The sequence below is a fragment of the Adiantum capillus-veneris genome, chromosome 15 (genome assembly GCF_014529385.1).
Source record: "Adiantum capillus-veneris isolate H3 chromosome 15, ASM1452938v2, whole genome shotgun sequence".
NCBI lineage: Eukaryota > Viridiplantae > Streptophyta > Polypodiopsida > Polypodiales > Pteridaceae > Adiantum > Adiantum capillus-veneris.
Genome location: NC_140945.1, coordinates 15342235 through 15365842, shown reverse-complemented (window position 1 = coordinate 15365842; position 23608 = coordinate 15342235). Strand labels below are relative to the sequence as shown.

General features: G+C 46.6%; 1 protein-coding gene across 3 annotated transcripts in view; it reads left to right on the top strand.

Annotated features, from left to right (window-relative positions):
- Positions 1 to 23608, top strand: part of LOC147440316 (uncharacterized) — a 185743-nt gene that overhangs the window by 142850 nt on the left and 19285 nt on the right. For all 3 annotated transcript variants that reach the window (XM_086530100.1, XM_086530099.1, XM_086530101.1), the window contains exons 6-7: positions 10290 to 10370; positions 10804 to 10870. In XM_086530100.1, coding sequence (XP_086386226.1) covers positions 10290 to 10370; positions 10804 to 10870 — 148 coding nt within the window. The remainder of the gene's footprint in view (positions 1 to 10289; positions 10371 to 10803; positions 10871 to 23608) is intronic.

Below are 23608 nucleotides of genomic sequence, written 5' to 3'. Positions count from 1 at the left end.
AGGTTGGTGGGATTGGTTGTCACTGTATGACACATATAAGGCGGTCTGTCGAGCGTCAAAGCGCACCACCGAGCCCTCTGAAGTACTATAACAGAAGACGACCTTTGGTACCGAGTAGAAGTCCATCAACCTCATCACCTATCCCTCCACATACATCACCCATTCCTTCATCCGCTTCCACATCTTCGAGATCTCCTTTTTTAGTAAAGCTCTCTCCTATTCTGCTACAGGCTACTGAGCTACATGCTCAGCAAGGGGCCATGGAGCCGTTGGCTAGCATGTTGGCTAAGGTAAACATCAAGTTCCCTACATTCAAAGGACTCTCTTCAGCAGATGCTGACGACCATGCAAGGAGATTTGTATCTCTCTGTAGGGGTCGTGGTCTTAATAGGGAAGATGCCTACTTGGTACTCTTTCCATCCACCTTGGATGGCTTAGCAGACAAATGGTACAGCCAGTTTGCAGAGAACCATTTTGCAACTTGGGCAGCCTTAAGGCAACAATTCTGTGCAGCTTTCAGGCCCAGTGACTACCAGGGGAAGGTGTTGGATGAGTTAGCCAACATGGTGCTCCAGCCAGAGGAGACTTTTGCAGAGCTTATGACTAAGACCAAGTCTCTGGTTGCCAAGCTTCCTCAGCAACCCGGTGAATTCATGGTGAAGAAGTGGGTGGAGAAGGCGCTTCCTAAATCTTCTCAACAAAAACTCAGAGAGAGTCTCCGGCCCGACGCCACTTTGGGGGAGTTCATCGCAGCTGCTACTAGGATAGAGGGGGCTAGGAAGCTGTTCACCAATCCCCCTCACATAGAGACCCCCTCTGTGTTTTTGGAAAGTCCTTCTGATCCTTTAACTTCTTTACGCAGGGAACTGGAAGCCCTAAAGTTACAGCAAGCTCTTCAAGAGGAGAGGTCCTTCTCTCTTAGACAAGAGAAGCCTCCACATTATGAGGCATTGTAACAAATTAAACGCGAGCTAGAAGAGCCCAAGTGTCAGCAAGAGACTAAGGCTACGGTTTGGTGTAGCTCATGCCGCTCTCCAGGGCACCCTCCACAAGAATGCCTCCTTCGGGTTTACTGCCACTTATGTGAAAAATCTGGACATGAGGACAAGGATTGTTACTACCTCAAGGGATTGCGACAAATACAACAAAGTCTTGGTCCTTCTCTTCAGCAAGGGCCAGCACCTGCATCCAACATGGTGTCTCCCTGTGGCCATCCACACCATATGCCACCTTTGCTGACAGCCCCTCCTATGCAAGGTATGCAGAGCACTTTTCCCTCTCAGAGCTTTTATCATACCCATGCCCCCTCACCACCTCACAGCTTCTATGCCTCCACCTCAAACTCCATGGAGCAAGGACCACCTCGCCCTTTGACTTGTCCAGTGAATCAGCCCATTTTGTGCTACAGATGCGGGGAATAAGGTCATTACCAAAGCAAATGCCCTCTACCCGAAGGGTCTCCTCCCTGCCATCATTGCCTTTTATGAAGGATCACTACAGTAAGGATTGCCCTAAAATTCGTGAATCTACGGCTTCGAACCCAAGTCAAAGCCAGACTGAGTTTGCCTTTCCCAAGCTCAATTTGATAGCAGTTAGCACTGTTTCTCAGCCGCCCCCTTCTACCCACGTGGTTACCCCTTAAAATAAGCCTCCGCAGTTGGCAGAGGAGCCATCAGGCATCCTCACCCAGGCCCAGAGAGCCGCTCTCGGTCTTAGCATTCCATCAAGTTTAATTCCCCCACACATTCTCACACCAGTGGATATGCTGCCTGCAGGCTGTTAACAAGCCATCCCCTAGTGCCATGAAAGAATCCAAATCTTTGCTCTCAGATATTGATGAAGCTTTCTTGGAAGCAGTTTCCGATCTACAGAAGATCAAAGTACCAGAGGAAAGCGAAGCATACAGCAGAGACAGTTTTGAAGAACACTTTCCAACAAGTGTCCCTCTATGACATGTTGCGGCTAGATGCGAGTTTCAGAAGTGACACCCTTGCAGTTATTCAGTCACTTTACCCTGAGCAGGTCCTAGTGGCGGGCACCTCCCAATGCGACTGTCAGAGTCCTATATGATATCCAATCCTGCTGCTCCACTCAGTGATTATAGAAGCCCTCGCCTGACAGTGTACGTTTTGGGTCGACAATTCTCATGAGTGATAGTGGATGGTGGATCTGGCATCAACCTGATGCGCGAGTTCACTATGTTAGCTCTAGGTCTACAACCTACTCGTCCTGCTCCCTTCACAGTTACATTGGTCGACCAGCGGACAGTCTACCCAGTGGGCATAGTGGACAATGTGCCTCTGCAGGTACAAGACTTTACTTTTAACTTGGATTTTGTGGTGGTTCGTCTTCCCCAGGTTGAGGGCAGATTTCCTTTGCTCATTGGAAGACCATGGCTGCGACACACTAAAGCACTTCATGATTGGGGAAACGACGCAATGTGGATACATACTTCTGGCTCCTCGATGCAACCCATTCTCTTAGAAGGTGGTATGGATCCCGTGGTGCAGTAAGTTTCTTTGTCAATGGAAACCAAACCTGAACAAGAACAGCCTACTACACCTGAAGGGTCAGATGAAGATCTGCTGGAGTGGTTAGAGGCTACCAAATCTATGCCTTGTTATGGAGTCTCTATTCACTCTTTCCATGAAGGTACACCCTCTTCCAATGTTTGCACAGTAACTAACCCCAATGAGCCACCTGAGCCTATGAAGAAGCATAGAAGCAGTAAGAAATATCGACCACAAGAGTTCACCACCCTTCAAACATCAGCCTCAGAGATGTCTGCTGCTACGACCAAAACGAAGCTCTGCTCTGGGTCTGGCGAACTCCCTTCACAGAGCCCGGCCTGCTTGACGAATTCCTTACTCTTGATAATTATCTTGCTGATGATAGTTCGTTCTGTCCTTGGCCCTTACCTTGCTCATCATGGCCTGCTACCTCTTCTCCCTTTCCCAACTCCCAACTCTACCTACCTCTCTCCCAACTCTACCCCTTCCTTGGCCTTCGCCCTAGTCCCCCCTCACCACCTACCCACTCAACCTCACACCCTCGCCCTAGTCCCTCTCCCTCTACATTGCCCACCCTATTCACCCCACCCCCCCTCCCTGCCCTCGTCCCTTCCCTCCCCCCACCCCCTTGTCTATCCCTCTCGCCCCCTGCCCACTCGACCTCGTTCCCTAGTCCCTAGTCCCCTCACCTACCTACTCGCCCTCGCTCTCGCCCCTAGTCCCCTAGTCCCTCGCCCTCGTCCCTAGTCCCTAGCCCCCTCACCTACCCACTCGCCCTCGCCCTCGCCCCTAGTCCCTAGTCCCCTCACCTACCCAGTCGCCCTCGCCCCCCCCACCCCCTACCCTCCCCCCCTCGCCCCTACCCTCCCCCTCACTTACCCTCACCCGTACCCTCCCCTCACCTCCCCTCCCCCCCGCCCCTATCTAGCCCTCCCTCCCGAACCTCCCCTCACTTCCCCCCTCCCCCTCACTTACCCTCACCCCTACCCTCCCCCCCTCGCCCCTACCTAGCCCCTCCCCCCTCGCCCCTACCCTCCCCCTCACCTCCCCTCGCCCCTACCCACTCCCCCTCCCCCCTCGCCCCTATCTAGCCCTCCCTCCCCACCCTCGCCCCTACATACCCCCTCTCGCCCCTACCCTCCCCTCCCCTCCCTTGCCCTCGCCCCTACCCACCCCCTCTCGCCCCTCCCCTCCCCTCCCCTCCCTTGCCCTCGCCCCTTCCCACCCCCTTCACCACCCTCGCCCCTACCCACCCCCTCCCTTGCCTCGCCCCTAACAAGCCCCCCTCGCCGTTGGTCAGGTTGGCATCCAGGCCGGGAATGCTTGCTGGGAGCTCTGCTGCCTCGAGCATGGCATCCATCCAGATGGACAGATGCCCAGTAACAAGATTGTTGGTGGCGGTGATGATACCTTTAACACCTTCTTCAGTGAGACGAGACGGGAGCGGGAAAGCATGTTCCTTGAGCTGTGTTTATTGATTTAGAGCCCACTGTGATTGATGAACCAACCTGGTTACTTACCTTAGAATTCACTTCAGGCTTTCATCATATGCCCCAGTGATTTCGGCAGCTAAGGCCTATCGTGAGCAGTTGTCCGTTGCAGAGATAACCAACAACGCATTTGAGCCATCGTCAATGATGGCAAAATGTGATCGTCGTCATGATAAATACATGGCAGGCTGCCTCATGTATAGAGGCCCCTACCCACCCACCCTCGCCCCTACCTACCCCCTCGCCCCTATCTAGTGCCAATTCGGCCCCCCAAACCCACTGTCTATCCTCTTCTCTCTCTCCTGCAAGGAAATGGAGACCTCCTGTAATAATTAATCAATCGTCTCTCTGGCCTTGTTTCCTTCTTCACGAGAGATGGCCAGAGACACAAAGGGGCAAAGCAATTTTGTGTAATCCTATCACAGCAACAAGCTTAAGAGCCTTTTTGGCTGTTTCCTTGGGGCTTTCAAGCATTCACCTGGTTGCCATCACAATGCCGTTAATGCTTTTCGTTTTGCCATTAAGATGGAGCTTAACCGCATCGCGTTATTACTCGAGCTTCTGATCATCCCTCTTTTCGACAATTTCATCTGCAAGTGCGGACCAGGTCATTTTCTTCTCACTATAGTTATGGAGGATAAAGATGCGTTGGATCCAAACCGAGCATATCTCTTTGCAGAGGAGCCTCAGTCTGTTTTGCCGATTGGATTCTTGGACTATGCAATCATATTGGGTTCTTGCCTATTCAAAGGCAAAAGGCGTTGCAAGCAAGATAGTGTTTTACTCCACTTTTGAGGCATGTAAGGACATGGTTGGGCCTAGCACCTGCTTCAAGAAATGTGCGGATGCAACACCTAGTAGTTTTCTTTCACAGTTTTTTCAGTATTCCTCTCACCAAGACGGTGAGCGGTCTTGTGGCGAGCATTTTGTAGCAGGCTACAGTGTCACTGTCACAGGACATAGTCAGTACAGTTGGTCTAGGCTGGTTCACACTGGATAGACCCTCTGGACCCTCTGGCCTAGGAGTGATACGTGGCAGGGCAGTTACCGACGGTGGTCTAGTGGACCTCGTGGCCAGGTCACCACATGGATGACATTTATGAGCCGTTGGTGTCTCTTTATGGTGGTACATATGAGTAGTAGGGGTTGGTCATCGGGATCATCATCTTCACCTCTGGTCCAGCGACGCAGTTATCTAGAGTGAGTCTTTACATAGAGCACGTCTGCACCATCCCGGTGCCTCGACACCCCCATTGTACCTGAGAGTCCTGGGCTGGAGCTGAGTGTGTTTCCACGCGAGAGTCTGTATCAGTCTTTGAGATAGTCGAGTCATATGTTCTAGTCTGCTGTTGTGTCTTTGCGAGCTCTGTTGACGTCTACTGTTTCCTTTCTGTTCAGTCTGTTTGAGGGAGATTCAGTCTGTTTGAGTGAGATTGTCAGGCACATTTCACTGAGGACCACCCACCCACTGTAGAGAGCACGACACGTTATCCGCGCTACAGAAGTGTTATCAGCTCAGCAGTATCCCTAAAACCCAAAGGGACATAAGTGACTCTATATCAAAATATTGGGGCAATCTGTCGACAAAGGAGCGGAGTGACTCCCCTCTTGTGCATAGCCGCTGCTCTTCAAGAACAACTTTGTCCGCCTTACATGTATGTACATAGTGCTATGTAAGTCGCCACTTGTCGTGGTTGCATAACCCCCACACATTATATGAGATGCAATTCAAAGAACTATGCATTTTATACAGTATATAGAGTTGGCGAGGAAACAAGAAAAGGAGACTCAAGACTCAAGCACTGGTGCCCATTGCCACATCCTCATCTGTAGTGGGCACATGAGGTGGCATAGCATAGTCATGACTAGGGGTGCTCAAAACAAGGGCACCATGCGATGCGGAGGCTTCCCCTATAACCATTTCTTTGTAGGAATGAACAAATTTATCCTAGGTCTCAACCAAAGAAGTGTTATCATTACAAGGGAATTTTTTATGAGGGACATTTTTCAATGGGGGCACATAGTTATGAAAAGATGCCAAAGTGCGGGCTTTAACAGTTTTCTTCGGCACCATCCAAGCCTGCGAAGCTGCAACCTGTTCTTTGCCTTTATCATTAGCATTCGGAGGAGGAGGGATCGACTGCAATTGTGCTTGCTTTCCTTTGCCTGTAGTCATCCTAGCCATGGCGATGGAAGGCGATATGCCTTTGAGTAGTGGCTCAACAAAAGATTTCGGAGGTTGTGGAGACGGAGCGAAAGGGACAGCTAAAGGAGATGACTGCAGATTCGGTTCCGATCATTCATATTGCATATGACCAAATTTTCCACAACGGAAGCAAGAATAGGCAAACTTACCTTTGAGTTTGAACGGGCGCTTTCCAACCACTGTATCCCCGAATCAACCGAAATGCCTGTTTGTGTAGGGATATCAGTGTCCCACAAAATACAAAACCTATTCGTGTTGGCGTTCAACATAGGAGGGCAAATGACTTTACCCAATTGAGCAGCAAACAAGGGAAGAAAATGACGCCAAGTATGGAGGAAAATCCACCACCTCGATCCAGATAGGACACTTACGGCGAATAAGACTCTGGTAATTCTTGGTGAGAGCCCAGGGCAATACATGAGTCATCTGCGTATTGAAGTAGAGAGGAGACATTTCGAGCAAAGCATCCGGAGCATCCATGTCGGCTAGCAATACTTCATGAAAGCGTTGTGCGCCAAAGTAAACTCCCCCGATTGCTTGCCGTTTAAGCAGGAAATCAACCCATTGGCCTACATCCTGAGCCGTAGGCATTTTCCTGGGGAAGAAGAGAATCACCGCGTTAAGGGCGTATCGAGCAACATGATCCATAAGCTCCTGTACAGGAATGCGCAGCTCTGTGAGAGGAGCAAGGTCTTCCCAAGCTCACCGTGCATTTTTAAAGTCCTTATGCAAACATTCCTTGATTAGGGTTAGAGCAGCCATAGCTGAGCTTTCCATGGTTTTCTGATGCTTATACATTGTTAACTAGATTCCATGCAAAACGATCACCACGCTTTCCACACTTTTGTAAAAATTTACACTGCTCCTACACATTCTTGTAAAAGCCTCTGTTGTACGCCTAGTGAATATTCCCCTTCTTTTTTATAAAAAAATTCAGATTTGTTGTACACGTGCTGAACAATCGCTTTTTGCACGCGTGCGCGTGCGCGCACACACACACTTTTTTTTGTAAATCTGCTTTCATTAATTTACAAGTGGGAAACCTCAAAGCAAAGAAAACCCACGAAAAGAAAGGGATACAAAATGCGGAGCACTTTGAGGCTCCGAAGGCTAGAAACAATCAAAGGAACTCCTCTAGGTATCAAGAGTGATGTCTCGAGCATCATAGGCAAAATGCAGCGCTTGAACAAGAGATAATTTGAAATAGGGAAAGGGGTCAACAAAAGTGCCTTGGAACATTAAGGATTCCCTACGGTGCCAGATGGCCCGCATAGTCCAAAATTTGACCCAAGTGAAGAACACCGCAAACTGAGATTGCGGTGACCGAAGCACCCCAAAAAGCCAAAATCGTCTGTAAAAAGAGCCGGAAGGAAAACGCAGCCAAAGAGCAGTCGACACTTGCCGAATGAAGGCTCTGGAGTGACGACAACACCATAGTAAGTGTGGCACGGTCTCCTCAGCTTCAAGGCATTTGGGGTAGTGGGGAGGCGCAATATACCGAGCATGCAACACACTGCCAACAGGTAGAGCTCCCACCAAGCACCGCCGCAAGAAAACACGTTCCTTCAAAGGCAGATGACTCTGCCAAATGCGAGACAATGTGTGTTGCCCCCACAAGGATGACTCAGAAAGCGACCACAACTGATTACCCTGATGCACAATCCATACATCAGACTGAAGAATGGCATAGACACTGGCAGCTGAGATGCAGTCCAATCTAGTAGTAGCCAGATTCCAATCAGAGAAGCGAGAGTCCACATCGAAAGGAGGAATGGGTGAATGAGCAGCAAGCATCCTGTGAATCACCCGCCAGAGAGGAGAATAGTGAAGGCCCAACCGAAAGCGGGAGACGGCATCAACGAAAGAAAGAACATAACCCGAGTCGTCAACCACCTGATGCACCTGACAGATTCCTTTTTGGGAAAGAGAATACGCTTGGCAAGGAGACCGTTGAACCAAAGTCCAAGCGAAAACCCTGCTCCAATGCAGACTCTCCAAGCGAAGAGAGTTACCCCCAGAGGATTGTCGACCATCCCAAGCCGAATGCGAAGTGACAACCTGCCAATCAACAATTAGAGAAGAAGTAAAGGGACATCCAGGAATGTGTCCTTCAAGCTTCCCAAAAAAAACATCCCAATAAATCGGTATCCAATGACCAAAAGAAGCGGTGACAATGTGCGTACACAAATGTGTGACCATGAGAGCCCATGGTAGCTGCTGCTCCACCAAAACTGGCAACAATATAGCTTTCTGAGCCAGAAGATGACGTCTCAAATCCAAAATATTTAACCCTCCAAGCCGCTTGGGAGAACACAGCTTGTCCATAGATAGAAGCCGAAGGCCCCTCTTGCTAGACGAGGTCCGCTAAAAATGCTCTAAAACATTGGACATGAGGGATTGTAAGCGCAACTGAGACCAGGATAACAAAGGCAAGTAAAACTGCACATAAGCCACAAGGATACATTGGACAATCTTGAGACGCACATGAAGTGGCCACGTGGACAATTTCCAATAATTTAACTTGGAATGCAGACGTTGGAGCACCCAATCCAGTTTCTGCATAGCTGATACATTCCAACCCAACAGATAACCCAAATGGCGAACTAGAACATGTGGAGGAACAATCTCCGCAGGCCACAGGTATCAGCTTGAGCAAACCCTCTCTCCAAGAGGAAGGCAATTCCTGTTGTTCCCAAGCCTATTCATCATGAACAATAAAGGCAACTTCAAATAATCCTAGAAAGACAAGAAAAATTCCACAGAGAGACCATCCCAACCAGGAGCTCTCCATCGACCCAAATCAAGCAAGCTGGCATACAATTCCGACTCAGTGAAAACAGCTTCCAAGTCTTGAGCTTGCTGCATCGAAAGAATGGGAGTAACATGCGATAGAAACATGTGACACGCTTGGCGAGCTTCGCTCGTGGGAGAAGAAGGGGCCTCAAAAATCTTTCCATAATGAGAGTGCAGGACTACACACACACACACACACACACACACATTCACTTTTGCTTTGCACTGTGACAAAAACCATGAGTGGAGTTGTGCTATATACGAAAAGGATATGTACAGAAGAACCCCTTAAACGCCACGCGTGTGAGTATGTAGCCACAGGTGGAACAATGTGCCTATGTGTAGTGCAAGGTGTAAAGTTAACAGTCTTTCTCAACAATCGATGCTAAGGAAGGAGGAGGAATGTGATGTCAAAACTGTTTAGCGAACCTACTATATCACTACTAATGGCTGTTTAATAAGCTTCTAGAACAATGCCAAGGCAGCCTCAAAGAAGTCATTATGCTCTTTTAAGAGATCCAAATAGTAGATTGAGACAGGAAGCTCGCCAGCCACTTGAAGAGAATTATTGTGCAGCGAAAGAAGCAAAGAGAGGTCCAATGAGCAATGGAGGGGGCAAAGAAACTCATGCCACAATCTCAATGGTTTTAAACTCCTGAGTGGAGATGTTGTGGCCCTACGCAGGGTGTTGAAGGTCTTGCTGCCATCAGCTCGCAATTGCTCCTACTGTGTTAATTTACACTGCGTGAGTGTTTGCAAGCAAAGTCAATGTATCCATGTGCTAAAGAAATCTGAGTGAGGCCTTGGTGGAATGCTCTTGGTACTGAGATCGTGTGAGAAGGATACGGCCTCGCTCTTTTGTCTAGCAGCAAGGAGGGAGGATAGGGGGCCAGGCAACACAAGAGGAGGAAGTGAGAAGAGATTATGGCTGGCACAAAAGAACTTGGATGTGAGGCAGGGTCAGCAGAAAAGTAGAGGGTGCACTGCTGGAAGCAGGAGCAACGAGTGGCTTTAACAAGAGGAGGGTGCAAGAGGGAACTGCAGGTGGCAGCAGCAAGTTGTGGTATTTGAAGTTTAGATGTTGAAGGAAAATATTATAGTAATTTTTTGTAGTTAGCTATTGGCACTTCATTAACGTTTTTGGGTGGCTGAAACTAATTGATTGACATATTTTGTTGAAAAGCTCTAGAATGCATGTGTAAGTCAAAATTTGAAGTAGTTTTAATTTGAAGCAATTTCTTTGCGAATCTGTTGTCAAGCTATTTCAATGCATTACTTACGTGGTGGCAGCCCTCTTCCAATTTTCTCGAAGACACTGCTTGGAATGGCAAGGTCAAGCTTATTTTTATCTACATATTGTGCTTCTGCATGGTAAGTTCTAGTCATTATTCTGTTTTCAATCAGAAATGCTGTTGAATGTCGAGATAACATAAGCCATCTAGCAAGACTGTCATTTCAATCACACAAAAGTACCCATTTTCTTATTGAAGTCAAGCTGTGATCTTGATTATTAGTCTTCTTTTAGAATAATAACTTTTATAGCAGAAAAATATGGTGCTAAACTAAAGAGCAAGTAGGGAAGCGGTGTACATGAGCAGTACGTAAGTAGAAAAAATGTATTCTAGAAAATATTCGAATCCTGTGTCATTCACAAGTGAGGTACCACTTTAAATGCAGGTTAAGGTTAAGGTTTGAAAACTCCTAGCTCTCACTGTGTCAAGTCAGCCCTGTAGTCATTACCCCCCTACACCCACCCAAAAAAAATTGAGTGTTTATATGATGCAGTCTGTGACATGATCTGCAGGTTCTGGACATGTATGCTGTTTCGAGCAAGCAGAAGGTGCGACCCAGCTATGATTGCACTTGGCACGGTATGTTCACCCCTTTCTTTCTTGTTTGGGTGAAAGCTTCTGTTGTGCTCTATAGAGAATGCATGTTTTCAAGATATCATCATGCAATACGTAACTAACTGATTGCTCTGCTTCAAAAATTGCCTGCAAATCCCTGAAATAGCTATCTGATAGCACCTGATCACACCAAATCTTCAAATTTGTTTGTGCTATGCCCTTGTATGCAGGTCATGTGCCTAGACTGTGACCAACCATTGTGATTCTGGCAATCTTGAAGATCCTTCTTGTAGGTCTTTTGCCTTGATCATTGGCCCTACCAGGCTTTACAGTTTAAAATATCCAAACTCAGCACAGCTTGGAAACTGATGCTACAAGAGGGGAGAAAACTTACTGGAAGGCAAAAAGCAGAGAGCTCCTGAAGTATCTGTTCCCCAAACAAATATCTTTTAAGAGAAATAGAGGAAGACGAGCATTTCATAGGTGGGTGACTGGTTTTATGATGAGAAAAAATGCATAGTTTTAATCTAACAAGATAGGCATTCTCATGGGGATACAAAAGCCAGCCTGTATGGCCGCTTGGTGAGTGGCGAAGAGAAGCGGAAACCGGAATGAAGTGGAAGAAACATCCAAAGTATAAGCCCTTTTATTTTGATGTACAAGCTAGGAAGGCTTTTGTAAAATTGAGAAGAATGCTTGAATGTACAAGCATTTTTTGGGATTTAAGACATCACACCAAATCTGCTGGCATGTTTAAGGGGATGTATGCTGAGGATTATGGCAGGCCACCTTTTATTGTGGGGAGGTCATTATTCCTGAGTAGAGCCCAAATGACACCATGAGATTTATGAGATCTATAAAGCTCATGGCGTGGAATGGCGATGGGGTGTCTTAGACTAGATGCTAGGTTCTTGAGGATACATTCAAGGGTGGAAAGATTGTTGTCTACTTAGAGGCACACGGAACGCCTTACAATAGGTTGCCTAAAGCTTGGGTTATAGATGGGGGGCTACTTGCATGAAGGACATTGTTACACACGAAACCACTTGCCAACTGAAAAAGAACAGACTTTTAGCAACAACTGAACAGAAAGTATAATCTGGTTTTGATTGTGGTTTCAATTGTATTTGGCCGGTGAATAACTCATGGCACGGACATTGGTCTGGGAGAAGTATTCCACGGAATAACCCGTGATCTGATTAACTCATGGCTTGCATCTTGATCTGAGAGGAGTATTAAGTGAATGTGTAATTAGAAACCTCTAATACAATGCAAGCTGCAGTTTGGGGAGTGTTTAGTTGTATATAGAACCTCCAAGCGACACGGGCTGCGGTTTAAGGAGTTTTTGGTTGTATCAGGCCTCGGAATCTCATGGCCCGGAACCTTGGTTCTTGAGGGAATCTCAACTGGCACCAAGACAAGTTCAAAACAAATAAATTCGATGTCAAACAAATTCCAAACAATATTCTCATTGGCGAGGTGTCAAGCGAGGTTTGGCCGATTGGGTCGAATTATCATGAGAATCCCTAGAGTTTGTGCGTTGTTGTCGAGGATTCTGAGTGTTTGAGAGTTGATCCTTCCTAACAAATTCCAATTGTCCTTTCATAAGCTTGTAACTGACCGCAACATGGCCAATAAGTTCTTGCATAGTAGCAATATCTTTAGACAAACAATATTCTTGTAGAGGTGATGGCAATCCAATGGTATAGCGTTCGCACTGGTCCTCTGCACGGTTATTAGCTTGAAGAAAGACACCAAAAGGTTGTAGTCTTCCATGGTTTTCGTGGCAAGCATTTTCAAGTTAACCTATTCTGTGAGAAACTGTACTTCAAAGAGGGATGCAAGGTTGCATCCGTACGTACTCCATTTTCAAGTTATTCTATTCTGTCAGAAGCTGTACTTCAAAGAGGGATGCAAGGTTGCATCCGTACATATGTACGGGTCCATACAGTATGGTACATGCGCACGGTACAGATCCGTACGTATTGTACGAATTTGTACGCGTTTTTTTTTTTTTGTCCATCCTCTTTGGAGTCATGTGGGCGCCTCAGGCATGCAATAAGGTTATTTGGTGTTTGAAAGGCTTCGAAAATGTGAAGGCCAACAAAATCCCCTGTATGAAATTCAACAAATCCAAAGACTCTTGTTGCAGAGAGTTTCACAGAGGCGTGCACACACCTATAGGAGCTAGGCCATGGACATGGTTTGAACTTTGTAGGTTGTTTTATCATTGATGCAGAAGATGAGTTTGTTAGTCTTTTCATGCTATGTTGTAACTTGTTTAAGTGTCTGGCTTGCTGCTTGAGTTGTCAGTTTAAGTTTTAAGCATTGTACAATGTATTCATCTAAGTCTAGCAGATCACTAGGTTAGAGATCCATGAAAAATTGAATAAATACTGGGTTATTTACAAATGGTACATATTGATTACGTAAAAAGTATTCGGTACAAAACTACGTCCCTTATGTTTGGATACCATACCATACTTGACGTACTTTTCTGCCTTGGAGAGATGTCATGTAGCTCCGGGAAAACTTGCCGAGTCCTTGGAGCATGCGGCTCGGTAGCTATAGAAATTTACCATTGCATAGCATTATCTTTGAGGAAACCAGTGGCTCGAGAGATGTTTGACTCTTCGGTGTAGTTCCCCAGGGCATAGATATTGTCAAACTGTTGCTAGAACTGTAAGGCAGGCTTTCTATTTTTTAAACGTGAAAGTTTTACTATAGATCCACCATCCTTGAAGTCCTTTGGTTGATTAGGTGCAAATATGTGGATAATAGGGATAGGCATATGGACTCCAACCGTTATATCCAGGTGGCAGTGGTGGTTGAGGGGGTTTCTCGAAGTAAACATCAAATGGTTGCACCATATTTTTGAAAACTCTCCTGATCGGAATAGAGGACTGAGTAGAATGTCGGCTAGAAGCCCTTGTGATTTTTGGTGCAGGAGGAGGAGGAACAGCCTAAGGCATCATGTAGTTCAAAAACTGCTGAAAGCTCTACAGAATCAGGAGGTGGTGGTAGCAATGGAGGTGGCTGAGGGGGTTGCTCGGGGTAAACATCAGATGGTTGCACCATATTTGTGAAAACTCCTTCGATCAAAATAGAGGACAAAGTAGGATGTCGATTAGAACCCTTGTGCTTTCTGGTGCAGGAGGAGGAGGAACGGTCTAAGGCAACATGTAGTTTAGAAACTGCTGAAAGCTCTACAGAATTGAGAATTTTTGTTGAGGATGCCTTGAGAGTGAAACTGGCCTGTAGGGCGGTAGACTCTAGCTGTCACCCGATGCTTTACTTGAACTTCACAACACAAAGAAACTTGACGAAGAAACCTGTGACTGGAATTAACACTTCAAACAAATCACGGCGTGGCAGCTAGAGTGCTTCCAAGCAGACAGCGACACCGTGTAGGCCACAAAGACTGGCGCCCCTTTTGGTATTTGCTTATAGTTATTAAACTTGGGGGAGGACAAGTTCCAACTTCCTACGAGCTGTCCCACTTTTACCGGGCTGAAAATGGCCTACTCTAGCCTGATTTTGACAGCATAAACCGCAGCAGGAGACTTAATAGAAAAATCCCCGTGCAAAAGGTGATTTTCCCGGCGCATTCGAGCACTTTCCCAAACCTGGCGAGAATCTGCAGCATGCTGAATTCTCTGTTTTCTACCCCGAAAATGCACTAGAACACCTGCACAATGATACCCTAGCTTCCCCGAAGCTCCTTGGGGTATTAGGGATCAATTAGGGTCAAGACCCTGAACCTGCAAAAATACACAGCAGGCTGTAATGTACTGTTTTGGGCTCCATTTCGCGTGCTGGTCGCATCCGTAGCAAGCCCTCAAGCTCCCGCACCTGTAAGGCTTCTTGCCCTTTAATTTGGACGAGATTTCTCGCGTGAAATCTCTCCGAGTTCATGTGTACCTGCGAGGGATTAGCAATTAGTTAATCCAGTACCTGTGCAAAAGGCTGTTGCCTTGGCAAACGGGCATGAACCCACACAACTATACATGCATATGAAAAGCCCTCGAACGGGGCATCACATTTCTGTATTCAAAGGGGAATCGTCGTGCTACGTAAGACAAGGGAGAGGGCAAGCTTTCCATTAAAGCTGTGATCACCTACACCCACTACTCACACACACTGGAGTTCATTTAATGAGCAAGAAGACAACAAAAATCAGCTTCTCTCAAATTTGGACGCCCCCAGCTGATGTGGCTTGCAGAATGTCTCACAAGCCGCCAAGTGTCCAGTTTGCGTTAATTTTCTAGTACCCACCAACTGATAAAGTGTAGCGCAACGCTTAAATGACTTTGAACTGAGCCTAGACACCCTTTTATTGCTCGGATTTCAGTGACGATTGGTCCGAACATCTCGTGGCGACCTGCCCTTCACGGCTGAGTGGAACTCTCGGCCGTTCGGCGGTTTCACACTGGCCACACAATGTCCGATCATTTGTGACTTCAAAAAAAGGGTCCCAAAAATCAAATAATAATCAACGGAAAGAAACCAACAACTAAGGTGTAACAAATTGCTGATGTGTTAAAGCCTAAAGAATGGAGCCAACTTATAGATGTTGATCGAGTGGCCTAAACCCTAAGTGAAGAGACAGAGTAGCAAGGAAAAAAAGCAAGGCTCACACACACACACACAAGAACTTGCGAAGCAAGCTGATGACGTGGCAGATTTTTCGAAGCTGGTTGATGACGTGGCATGTTGTACGGATTTCCGCGTTTTGCACTGGCTGATGACGTGGCAGGCTGTACGGATTTCCGTGATTTACGTTGGCAGCTTTTTGGCATTGCTTTTGGACCAGAAGCTTTTGAGTTTGAAGGCTTTTCACTGTAATTTCTTTATAGGCCAAGGGCCTTTAAATATGAGGTTAAGGCTCATTCTCTGGCATGCTTCTTGGAGAAGGTGCAGAGTCTAGAGTACCGGCTTGTACTTTGTTGATGCAATATAAAGAAATACCGAAAGGGGCGCCAAGGTTTGGGGCCAATACTCTCTGGGGTGGAATTCCGCCACTTCATGTCACGTGTCATCTCTCTCTCTCTCTCTCTCTCTCTCTCTCTCTCTCAATTCAGTTGTTATTGAAGTGCTAAAAGTATGTTCAGTATGTTCTTTTCTATTGGCATGTGGTGCCCGTCTTGTGATAGTGGTATCAGAGCATCAGGCGTATGCTTTTCTGAAAGCATACCGGTCCTACATAAGAGCAAACAGAGCTATTGGAATTTTATTTGAGGTATCTTCGGCCTCCAACCCCGGACTTATACCCTTACGTCATCGCGCATCGGGCGCGCTCCCGTCTTCACCGCTCATGTCTTATTGGGCATAAGCCATAAAGATCACTTACAAGAGAAGGATCCAAGATTTGTTTCGAGGCATTGCTTTTCTCAGAGGCAGTGCTATGGAGATGTTGATAGCTACCAAGCAGCATACTCCAAGTACTTGGCAAGCTTTCAAGAAAATATTTGCCTGAAGTTATATGGTTTTTGACATCTTCTTTCGGAGTGCAACTTTTGGCAGAGTGGGGTATCCTGAAATGCTTGCCATGGAAACCCTAGCAGATTATAACTTGAAATTTCTCGACATCTCTCAGTAGATGTCTGTTTACGAGCAGATGACCTTGGAGATCCAGTGCGATTGCTATCTTGGGAGTACCATCTCGCCGCCAACGAAAACACTCTCTGTCCAAGAGCTGATGGACCATGCTGTCCTCGGCTACGACCCTATAGAATGAACCCAACCCTAATTTTTTGGTGCAGGTTTCGGGATGGAAAGTCAGTCGACTTTTCGAGCTTGACTGATGTCGAGATTGCTTTTTAAGTTTGAAATCTGTTTGAGAACTTGTTTGGTGATCCTGTTTGAAATTTTTGAAATGGATGGTATCTGTTTTGAACCTGTTTTGGTGCCGATTTGAAATGTTTGACTCTGGTTTTAATACTGGTTTCATTGTTTGGTGATTTTACTCCCGGGTGGAGAAGTGAGAAAAATTGTTTTGGTATTGTTTGAACCTCGGAATGACGCAGGCCGATGCCTGGGGAGAGTTTCGTTGTATGTTTGAAAACCTCGGAACGACGTAGGCCGATGCCTGGGGAGCGTTCTGTTGTATGCTAGAAAACCTCCGAACGACGCAGGCCGATGCCTGGGTAGCGTTTGGTTGTATGCTTGAACCTCCAAGCGACGCAGACTGCGGTCTGGAGAGCGTTTGGTTGTACAGTCCTCTGAGCTCATGGCCCGGACCTTTTTAGGTTATTTGCGGGGGGAGTGACGAGGTAGTCGTTGAGTAGCTTCATGCCGCAGATTGTTTGTCTTGGGGGAGCGCTCAGCGGCACTGTTTGTTGTGTCTTGTAACATGCATATGTAAGCATTCGTGTTGTATTGTGATGTGCCAACTACTGAATATTCCTAATTGGATGAGATTGCCCGGGTATGTAATTTTAGTGCATCAAGACACCCGTGGAAGATCAGTACGGTCTGGGTGTGATGGCTAATTTTACTATGCCGGAATATCAAGAGTCTCGATCTGGACGAAAGGAGAAGCTAACTCCTTGATCAAAACAGCCGAAAGGAGAAGCTAACTCCTTGATCAAAAGAGCCTAAAGGAGAAGCTAACTCCTTAATAAAAAGAGCAAACTGATTGTCCCTCGGAATGTCCCTCGGAATGACCATCGGGAATTTTTAAGCTAACTTGAGTTCTTTTGCAAATATACTTTAATCGTGGACGATTACTCTCTTTCAAACTTCATGACAAATCGGCGGCTTCTCCCTCGGAGATTCCTTTACCTTCTTCCCCCATATTCACCCATACGGATCTGACTCCACTTGCAACTACCATCTCAGCTCCCGTCTCAGCTCCTACTCCACCAGTAGTATCTACTCCTAGCGAGCCACCTGTGCCACTTGGGAGTCCTCTAGTATCATTTTCAAGGGTGGCCGACTCTACTTCTCTGTTACACCTTTCGGAGAAAGTATTACAAGACTCCAAGAATGCTATTGCTACCATAGAGCTTGGAGCGGAACAGTTAGCTGTGACGCACTAGCGCCACTCTGCCATATACGCAGCTATGGAGAGATCTCTGAAGGTGGCCGAAAGTGCCATCTCGGATCGGGATGCTATGAACTTCGCTCTACAACAAGCTTTGAAAATAAAGTCAGACATCATTGAAGACTTGACCTTAAAGCACAAGTACAAGGATCTCGGGAAATGCTTCTACATGGAGATATGTCTACTCAGGCTCAGGCTTAGGCTTAGGCTCAGGCTTAGGCTCAGGCTCAGGCTCAGGCTGGCGTGGGGTTTGGATGGATTGGATCTGGGCCACCGTTGCATACTGCAGGTCCTTCTCAGCACTTTATGGGATTGTACACACAGCCTCCAGTTCAGTACTACAGTCAACAATATCCTCAGGGGTTTCAGTCATCGCCATTGTCCCACATGCATAGCGTTCCTTGCTGCGATGGTGTTGCTGGTGCACACCGCCATGGCTGTGTTACTCGTCGTCCTCAGTACACTACCAGACAGATGTTACCCACTGCCTTGCAACAACAGCTGGTGGCTCCTTTCACAGGCAGCCAGGTTATGGACAACAGAGCCCAACAGCCTCTACAGCAAAGTTCCACCATTGATTTGATGGCTCCACCTCCGGAGACTGATCCTTCGGGTGCAGTTGTAGCGACTACTCTTTCTCTGGGATGATGATTGACAGTCTTTTCACCCGGGCAGTACAGTAGTCATTTATTATTGCAGTTTCAGTGGTTCTCTCATCGAGACGGTGAGTAGTTTTGTGGCGGGCAACGTGTAGCAGGACTACAGTGTCACTTTCACAGGACACAGTTAGTACAGTTAGTGTGGTGTGGTTTACACTGGACGGACTCTCTAGGCTAGACAGTGGCACGTGGCAGGAATACGGACGGTGGTCTAGTGGACATCGTGGCCTGGTCACCTACCACTCAGTTTGGGGATAGACTTGAATGGCCGACATTTATGAGCCGTTGGTGGCTCTTTATGGTTGTACATATGAGGAGTCGGTGTTGGGTTATGGGGATCATCTTCTTCATGTATGGTCCAGTGTCGTCGTCTAGAGTAGCGAGTCTATACATAGCACTTCTTCACCATCCGTGCACATCTGAGGCTCGACACCCCCATTGTACTTGTGAGTCCTGGGTTGGAGCTGAGTGCGCTGCCACGCCAGAGTCTGTATCGGTTCTTTTAGATAGTCGAGTCATATATTCTGGTCTGTCTATGTGAGCTCAATTGTTATCTATTGTTCCTTTGTTTTCAGTCTGTTTCGAGGGAGATTGTCACGCACATTGCACTGAGGAGCACCCACTGTAGAGAGCACGACACACTATCGGCGCTACACTTAGGCAAACCCTTGCATATGGCCCTTTTAGACATGTGCAAAGGGTGCTACCTACATGGCAATGTATACAATTTTGAGGCCCTCACATGCATCCAAACCCATGTAAACCGCGTATCTAATGTCTGTGTACTACCTACTTTATATGGTGCAAGTCTTCTCTAAAAGTAGAGCAACACTGTCGAATCCCTCTGTTACCTTGTGTCTATCACAAACCGTTGGCATGACAACCATTGAAGCAAAGGAGGCTAGGACTCCCTGATCCTAACCCAACCCAACTTGTAGATCCTGGCAAAGGGGCCTAAATCCTAACAAAAGTCCTAACCAACTTACTGAAGCCAATCGAGAGGCCTAAAGACAGAAGAGGCTAGGATTAAAAATGTTGACCCAACCAACTTATAGATCAGTGGGCCCAAGGGCCTAGAACCCTAAAAACAGCCCCAACACATAAATTGCATGAAAGATGATGACATGGCTGATTGTACGGACAACCCCGGATTTTGTGTTGGCTGACTGTACGGATTTTGTAAATCATGCTGACAGATTTGGACGTTAACTTTTGGACCAATAGCTTTTAGAGTTAATGCTTTTCATGTAACTCCTCTTGGATAGGTGAGGGGCCTTTCAATATGTTGTTGAGTTCTCTGTTTGGAATTCTACTAAATGGAGAAGCAGAGTAGAGTTAGCTTGTACCTTGTTGAGTTATATAATTAAATACTGAAAGGGACGCTAGGATTTGGGGCCAATGCCGTCTGGAAGTGGTGTCACCTAGAGCTAGAGGAAGTACAATGATGTGAGAGAAGCCAATGTGCAAAAACCATCCATACATCACGGTGGCATGTATGAAGAATGTAAATGGACCACCGGGGAGATACATAGTGCCATGTGATGTGCCCTTGATGTAGACGAAGAAAATTGTAGAGCGAGCCCTTTGCTTGAGAAAGATTTTGCAATGCCCTCTAGCTGCCTAGAATAGCCAGCTGTTGTATCCCATTGTTTTGCATGTTGTGCAGTATCTATGACCCTATCTTAACCAATGTGTGAGATGTCGGGGAAGGAGTAGCACTCAAAACATGTCTGCTTATCTAGCCTTCACAGACTGATATTTCATATCGTGACAAAGACAATATCATGGAAGTGGGAATCAAAATCATGCACGTAAAAGGCAACATGTTTAATGGGCCATGTTTGTATCCCAAGCTCGTGAGCAGGAAAGTTGGATTGTGCAAAATGCAGCAACCAAATGGTAGTCCCCCCAAGTCACAAAGCCATGTTGCGAATCAGCTTGACATAAAAGCATGCAATTTGTTTGCCGAACACAGGGATACATAGAAGCCATGTTGCAAGCACTAATTAGTGTGTAAGGTATATCGTCAATAAGTCAGGTCAAAACGAGACTATGTCACAACTCCGGAACGCGGCATGCTGATACCGGACCAGAATAGGAGAGGAGGTACCAATCTGAGGACCACCACCTGTTGGAACCCAAACTGGTGGATTTTTCATCGTGATTTGCGGCGTAAATCACGATGTTGATGTGGCACTGTAAGGACGAGGGTGACATGGCAGATTATGGCGTTGCTGCTTCTTGGCTGAGCATTTGAAAAGCAATTAATTTACGTGCTTTTGAGCACGTGAAAAAGCAGAGCCAAGAGTCTTCAAATATGTTCCTTGGGGGAGCCTCTTACGGAGAGTTGAAGTGCTTCTCTTGGCAATTGTATATGTGAAGAGCAATAGTGAAGAAATACTGCAATGGGCACCCAGCTAGCTCCCTCAAGTGTGAAGTTCTTTTCGATTCAAGTGTTTAAAGTGTTAAAAGTCCGTTCCAATTGTTATTATTTGTCAGTATGTGGTGCCCTTCTAGTTACAGACTTGGCAACTTTGTACCAATAGGTGACCGTCCATGAGCTAACATCCACATGAAATAGGAGATGTGCCTGTTGATGCCCGTGTCTCATATACATTACCAAATTTGCGAAAGTGAAGTATATGCCAACATTGCATACGCTAGGGATGATAGGGAGCCCTATCAATACTATTGAGGATGGATCTCCTAGTGCACCAGAATTTTTAAGAAAGCTTGTGGTGTCTCACAAGAAGGCCACAACCCTCTCTCTTGACAAAGATCAGCCCCCCATCTTTAAAGGCGCCAAGAAGGGGACATCCTGAAGATGGAATAGTGGATTCACAAATGGCCTCTTGCCACAAGAACCAAGTATCTGAATGGGCGGCGTAGTGAGATTAGGAAAGTGGGAAGGGTGCTGAGTTCTTGAAAGCTATAAACTTGTAGTGACCATCAACCTCAAGTGTCACAAAACCATGGAACCACACCGTGCATATATAGGGCAAGTAGGAGCAGCAAAGAATCCACACTATCCATCATGGCCATGTCTCTCTCCCCGCGAATCGTAGCATACAAAGCATTGGGAATAGGTGCCTCAACTCAGCCATACGCTTCAATACCTCTTTGTGCACCCCAAATACCCGATCGATAAACTTAGCATCTATCAAAATAGCCTGGACCAGTCAAGCATCCAGCAATCCCATTTGGCCCAATCAATATAAGTAGTCCTATATCCTAGCTAACGGTTATCCTGATCCCAGATATAAGAATCCCAAACCAATGGTTGTTGGTGATCTCCTCCAAACATCTTAGTACAGCCAGATCATACCACCCTTCATCTTCTTGAAGTCACATACCAAGGATCTCATAAAAGGAGAAGCTCTAGCTATACAAAAAGGTGCATTTAATGAACCAAATCTAGGGCACACCACTTATAGTGAACAATATGAAAATCTCTTCCAAGGCTCACTACCATGGAAAAGAAATGTGACAATGAGATTGGAAAGCAATACATGACTCTGCCTCTCCTGATCGATGATATTCATTGTGACATTGTACGGTGCTTACATGGCAGCACAACGCAGGGCTTGCTTTGCGAAACAGTTCAAAGTGTTGACTTTCTAGGGCGCCAGAGATTTTGGGGCGTCAGATTTCTATAGCACTTGCCTTTCAAGCCTACATACCTTTATAAGTGTGCCCACAGGGTCACTCTTTTTCTTGGGGTATGATCTCACCCTAGCATAGATAGTGCACATGCAAGAGAAGATGCCGGAGATCAGAGCAGCCAAAGAGAAAGGGAAAATTGCTTTCTTCAAAGGGGGGAGAGTGGTGATCTTGAAGAGAGGCACCACATGACGGTGCGAGACCTATGGCACCAGCCTAAAATTAGCAGCATGGAACTGTAACGGGTCAATGAAGCTTGATGCAGGTGCCTTTGAAGACAGATTCAAAGGAAGAGACATTATCTTCTGTTCAGAGACACCCAACACCGGGTCGCACCCTACTGAAGGTGACAGGATACCATTGGGAGTCTACTTGTAGAGAGGAGGTGAGATCAGAGCATAGAGGACGAGGATCTGAAGGTGTAGTAGTATTGCACAAGGAGGAGCTGCAGTCCATCATTCATATTGTATGAAGGGATGACCATGCCAGATATATGTGGGTCAAGGTAAGAGTAGAGATGGATAGACCTTCGTACATTGCAATATGTTATTTTTCTCCTAGCACATCTCACTACGCATCGCCCAAGGGAAACCACCCTACATGATTATGGATGAGGAGTTCTCTAGGGATGGGGATATCATCCTACTGGGAGACTTTGCCCAGCGGCAATCTTCCTATTTTGACATGATTGAGGAGAGGTTGATAGAGATAAATACTCCAGCTCGGACTTAGTCGGAGCTCACAAGACTAGGAGTATACAGAGCATGGGAGATCTCTACTGGGGATGGGGACAGCACATGGACTAGCCATTCTAAATGGCTTGGGGAGATATCCGACATCCAGCAGTTTTACTTGCTTTTCTCATAGACACGGAACCAGCACGGTAGATTATGTGCTGCCCAAATAGGCTCCATCCCACGTATCGGGATCTCATAGTGGCCCGTGGGGCCTCGTCCTGTTTGGGTGGCAACAGATTATGCAGTCATTATTTTCAATGGAATTCCACTATAGCAGCAACTTATAGCCTGTTCATGAGATACAATCTGTAGAGAGATGAGGGGAGTCTACACGTTAGAGATATATAACTATGGGCCCTTCGAGATTTCAAAGAAAATCAATCATGTGTACTTTAGACTAAAGCTGTGAGATAGTTGGATGATTCACAGTGCTTTTCTTGTGAATTTACTACGACATTTCAAAGGTGAGGTGTGAGAGGGGAGGGAGCCAGAGAAGCAACTTGAGGTAGAAGAAATCAAGGAGATTCTTATACTTGAGCAGACCCTAGTGTACAAAGAAAGAAAAAGGAAACGCTGGTCCAAAAGTACTTGGTCAAGTTGAGGAACTACTCTTCTCTTGATGCGAAGTGGATGGAGGACTCCTTGGATACTCGTGCTTTAC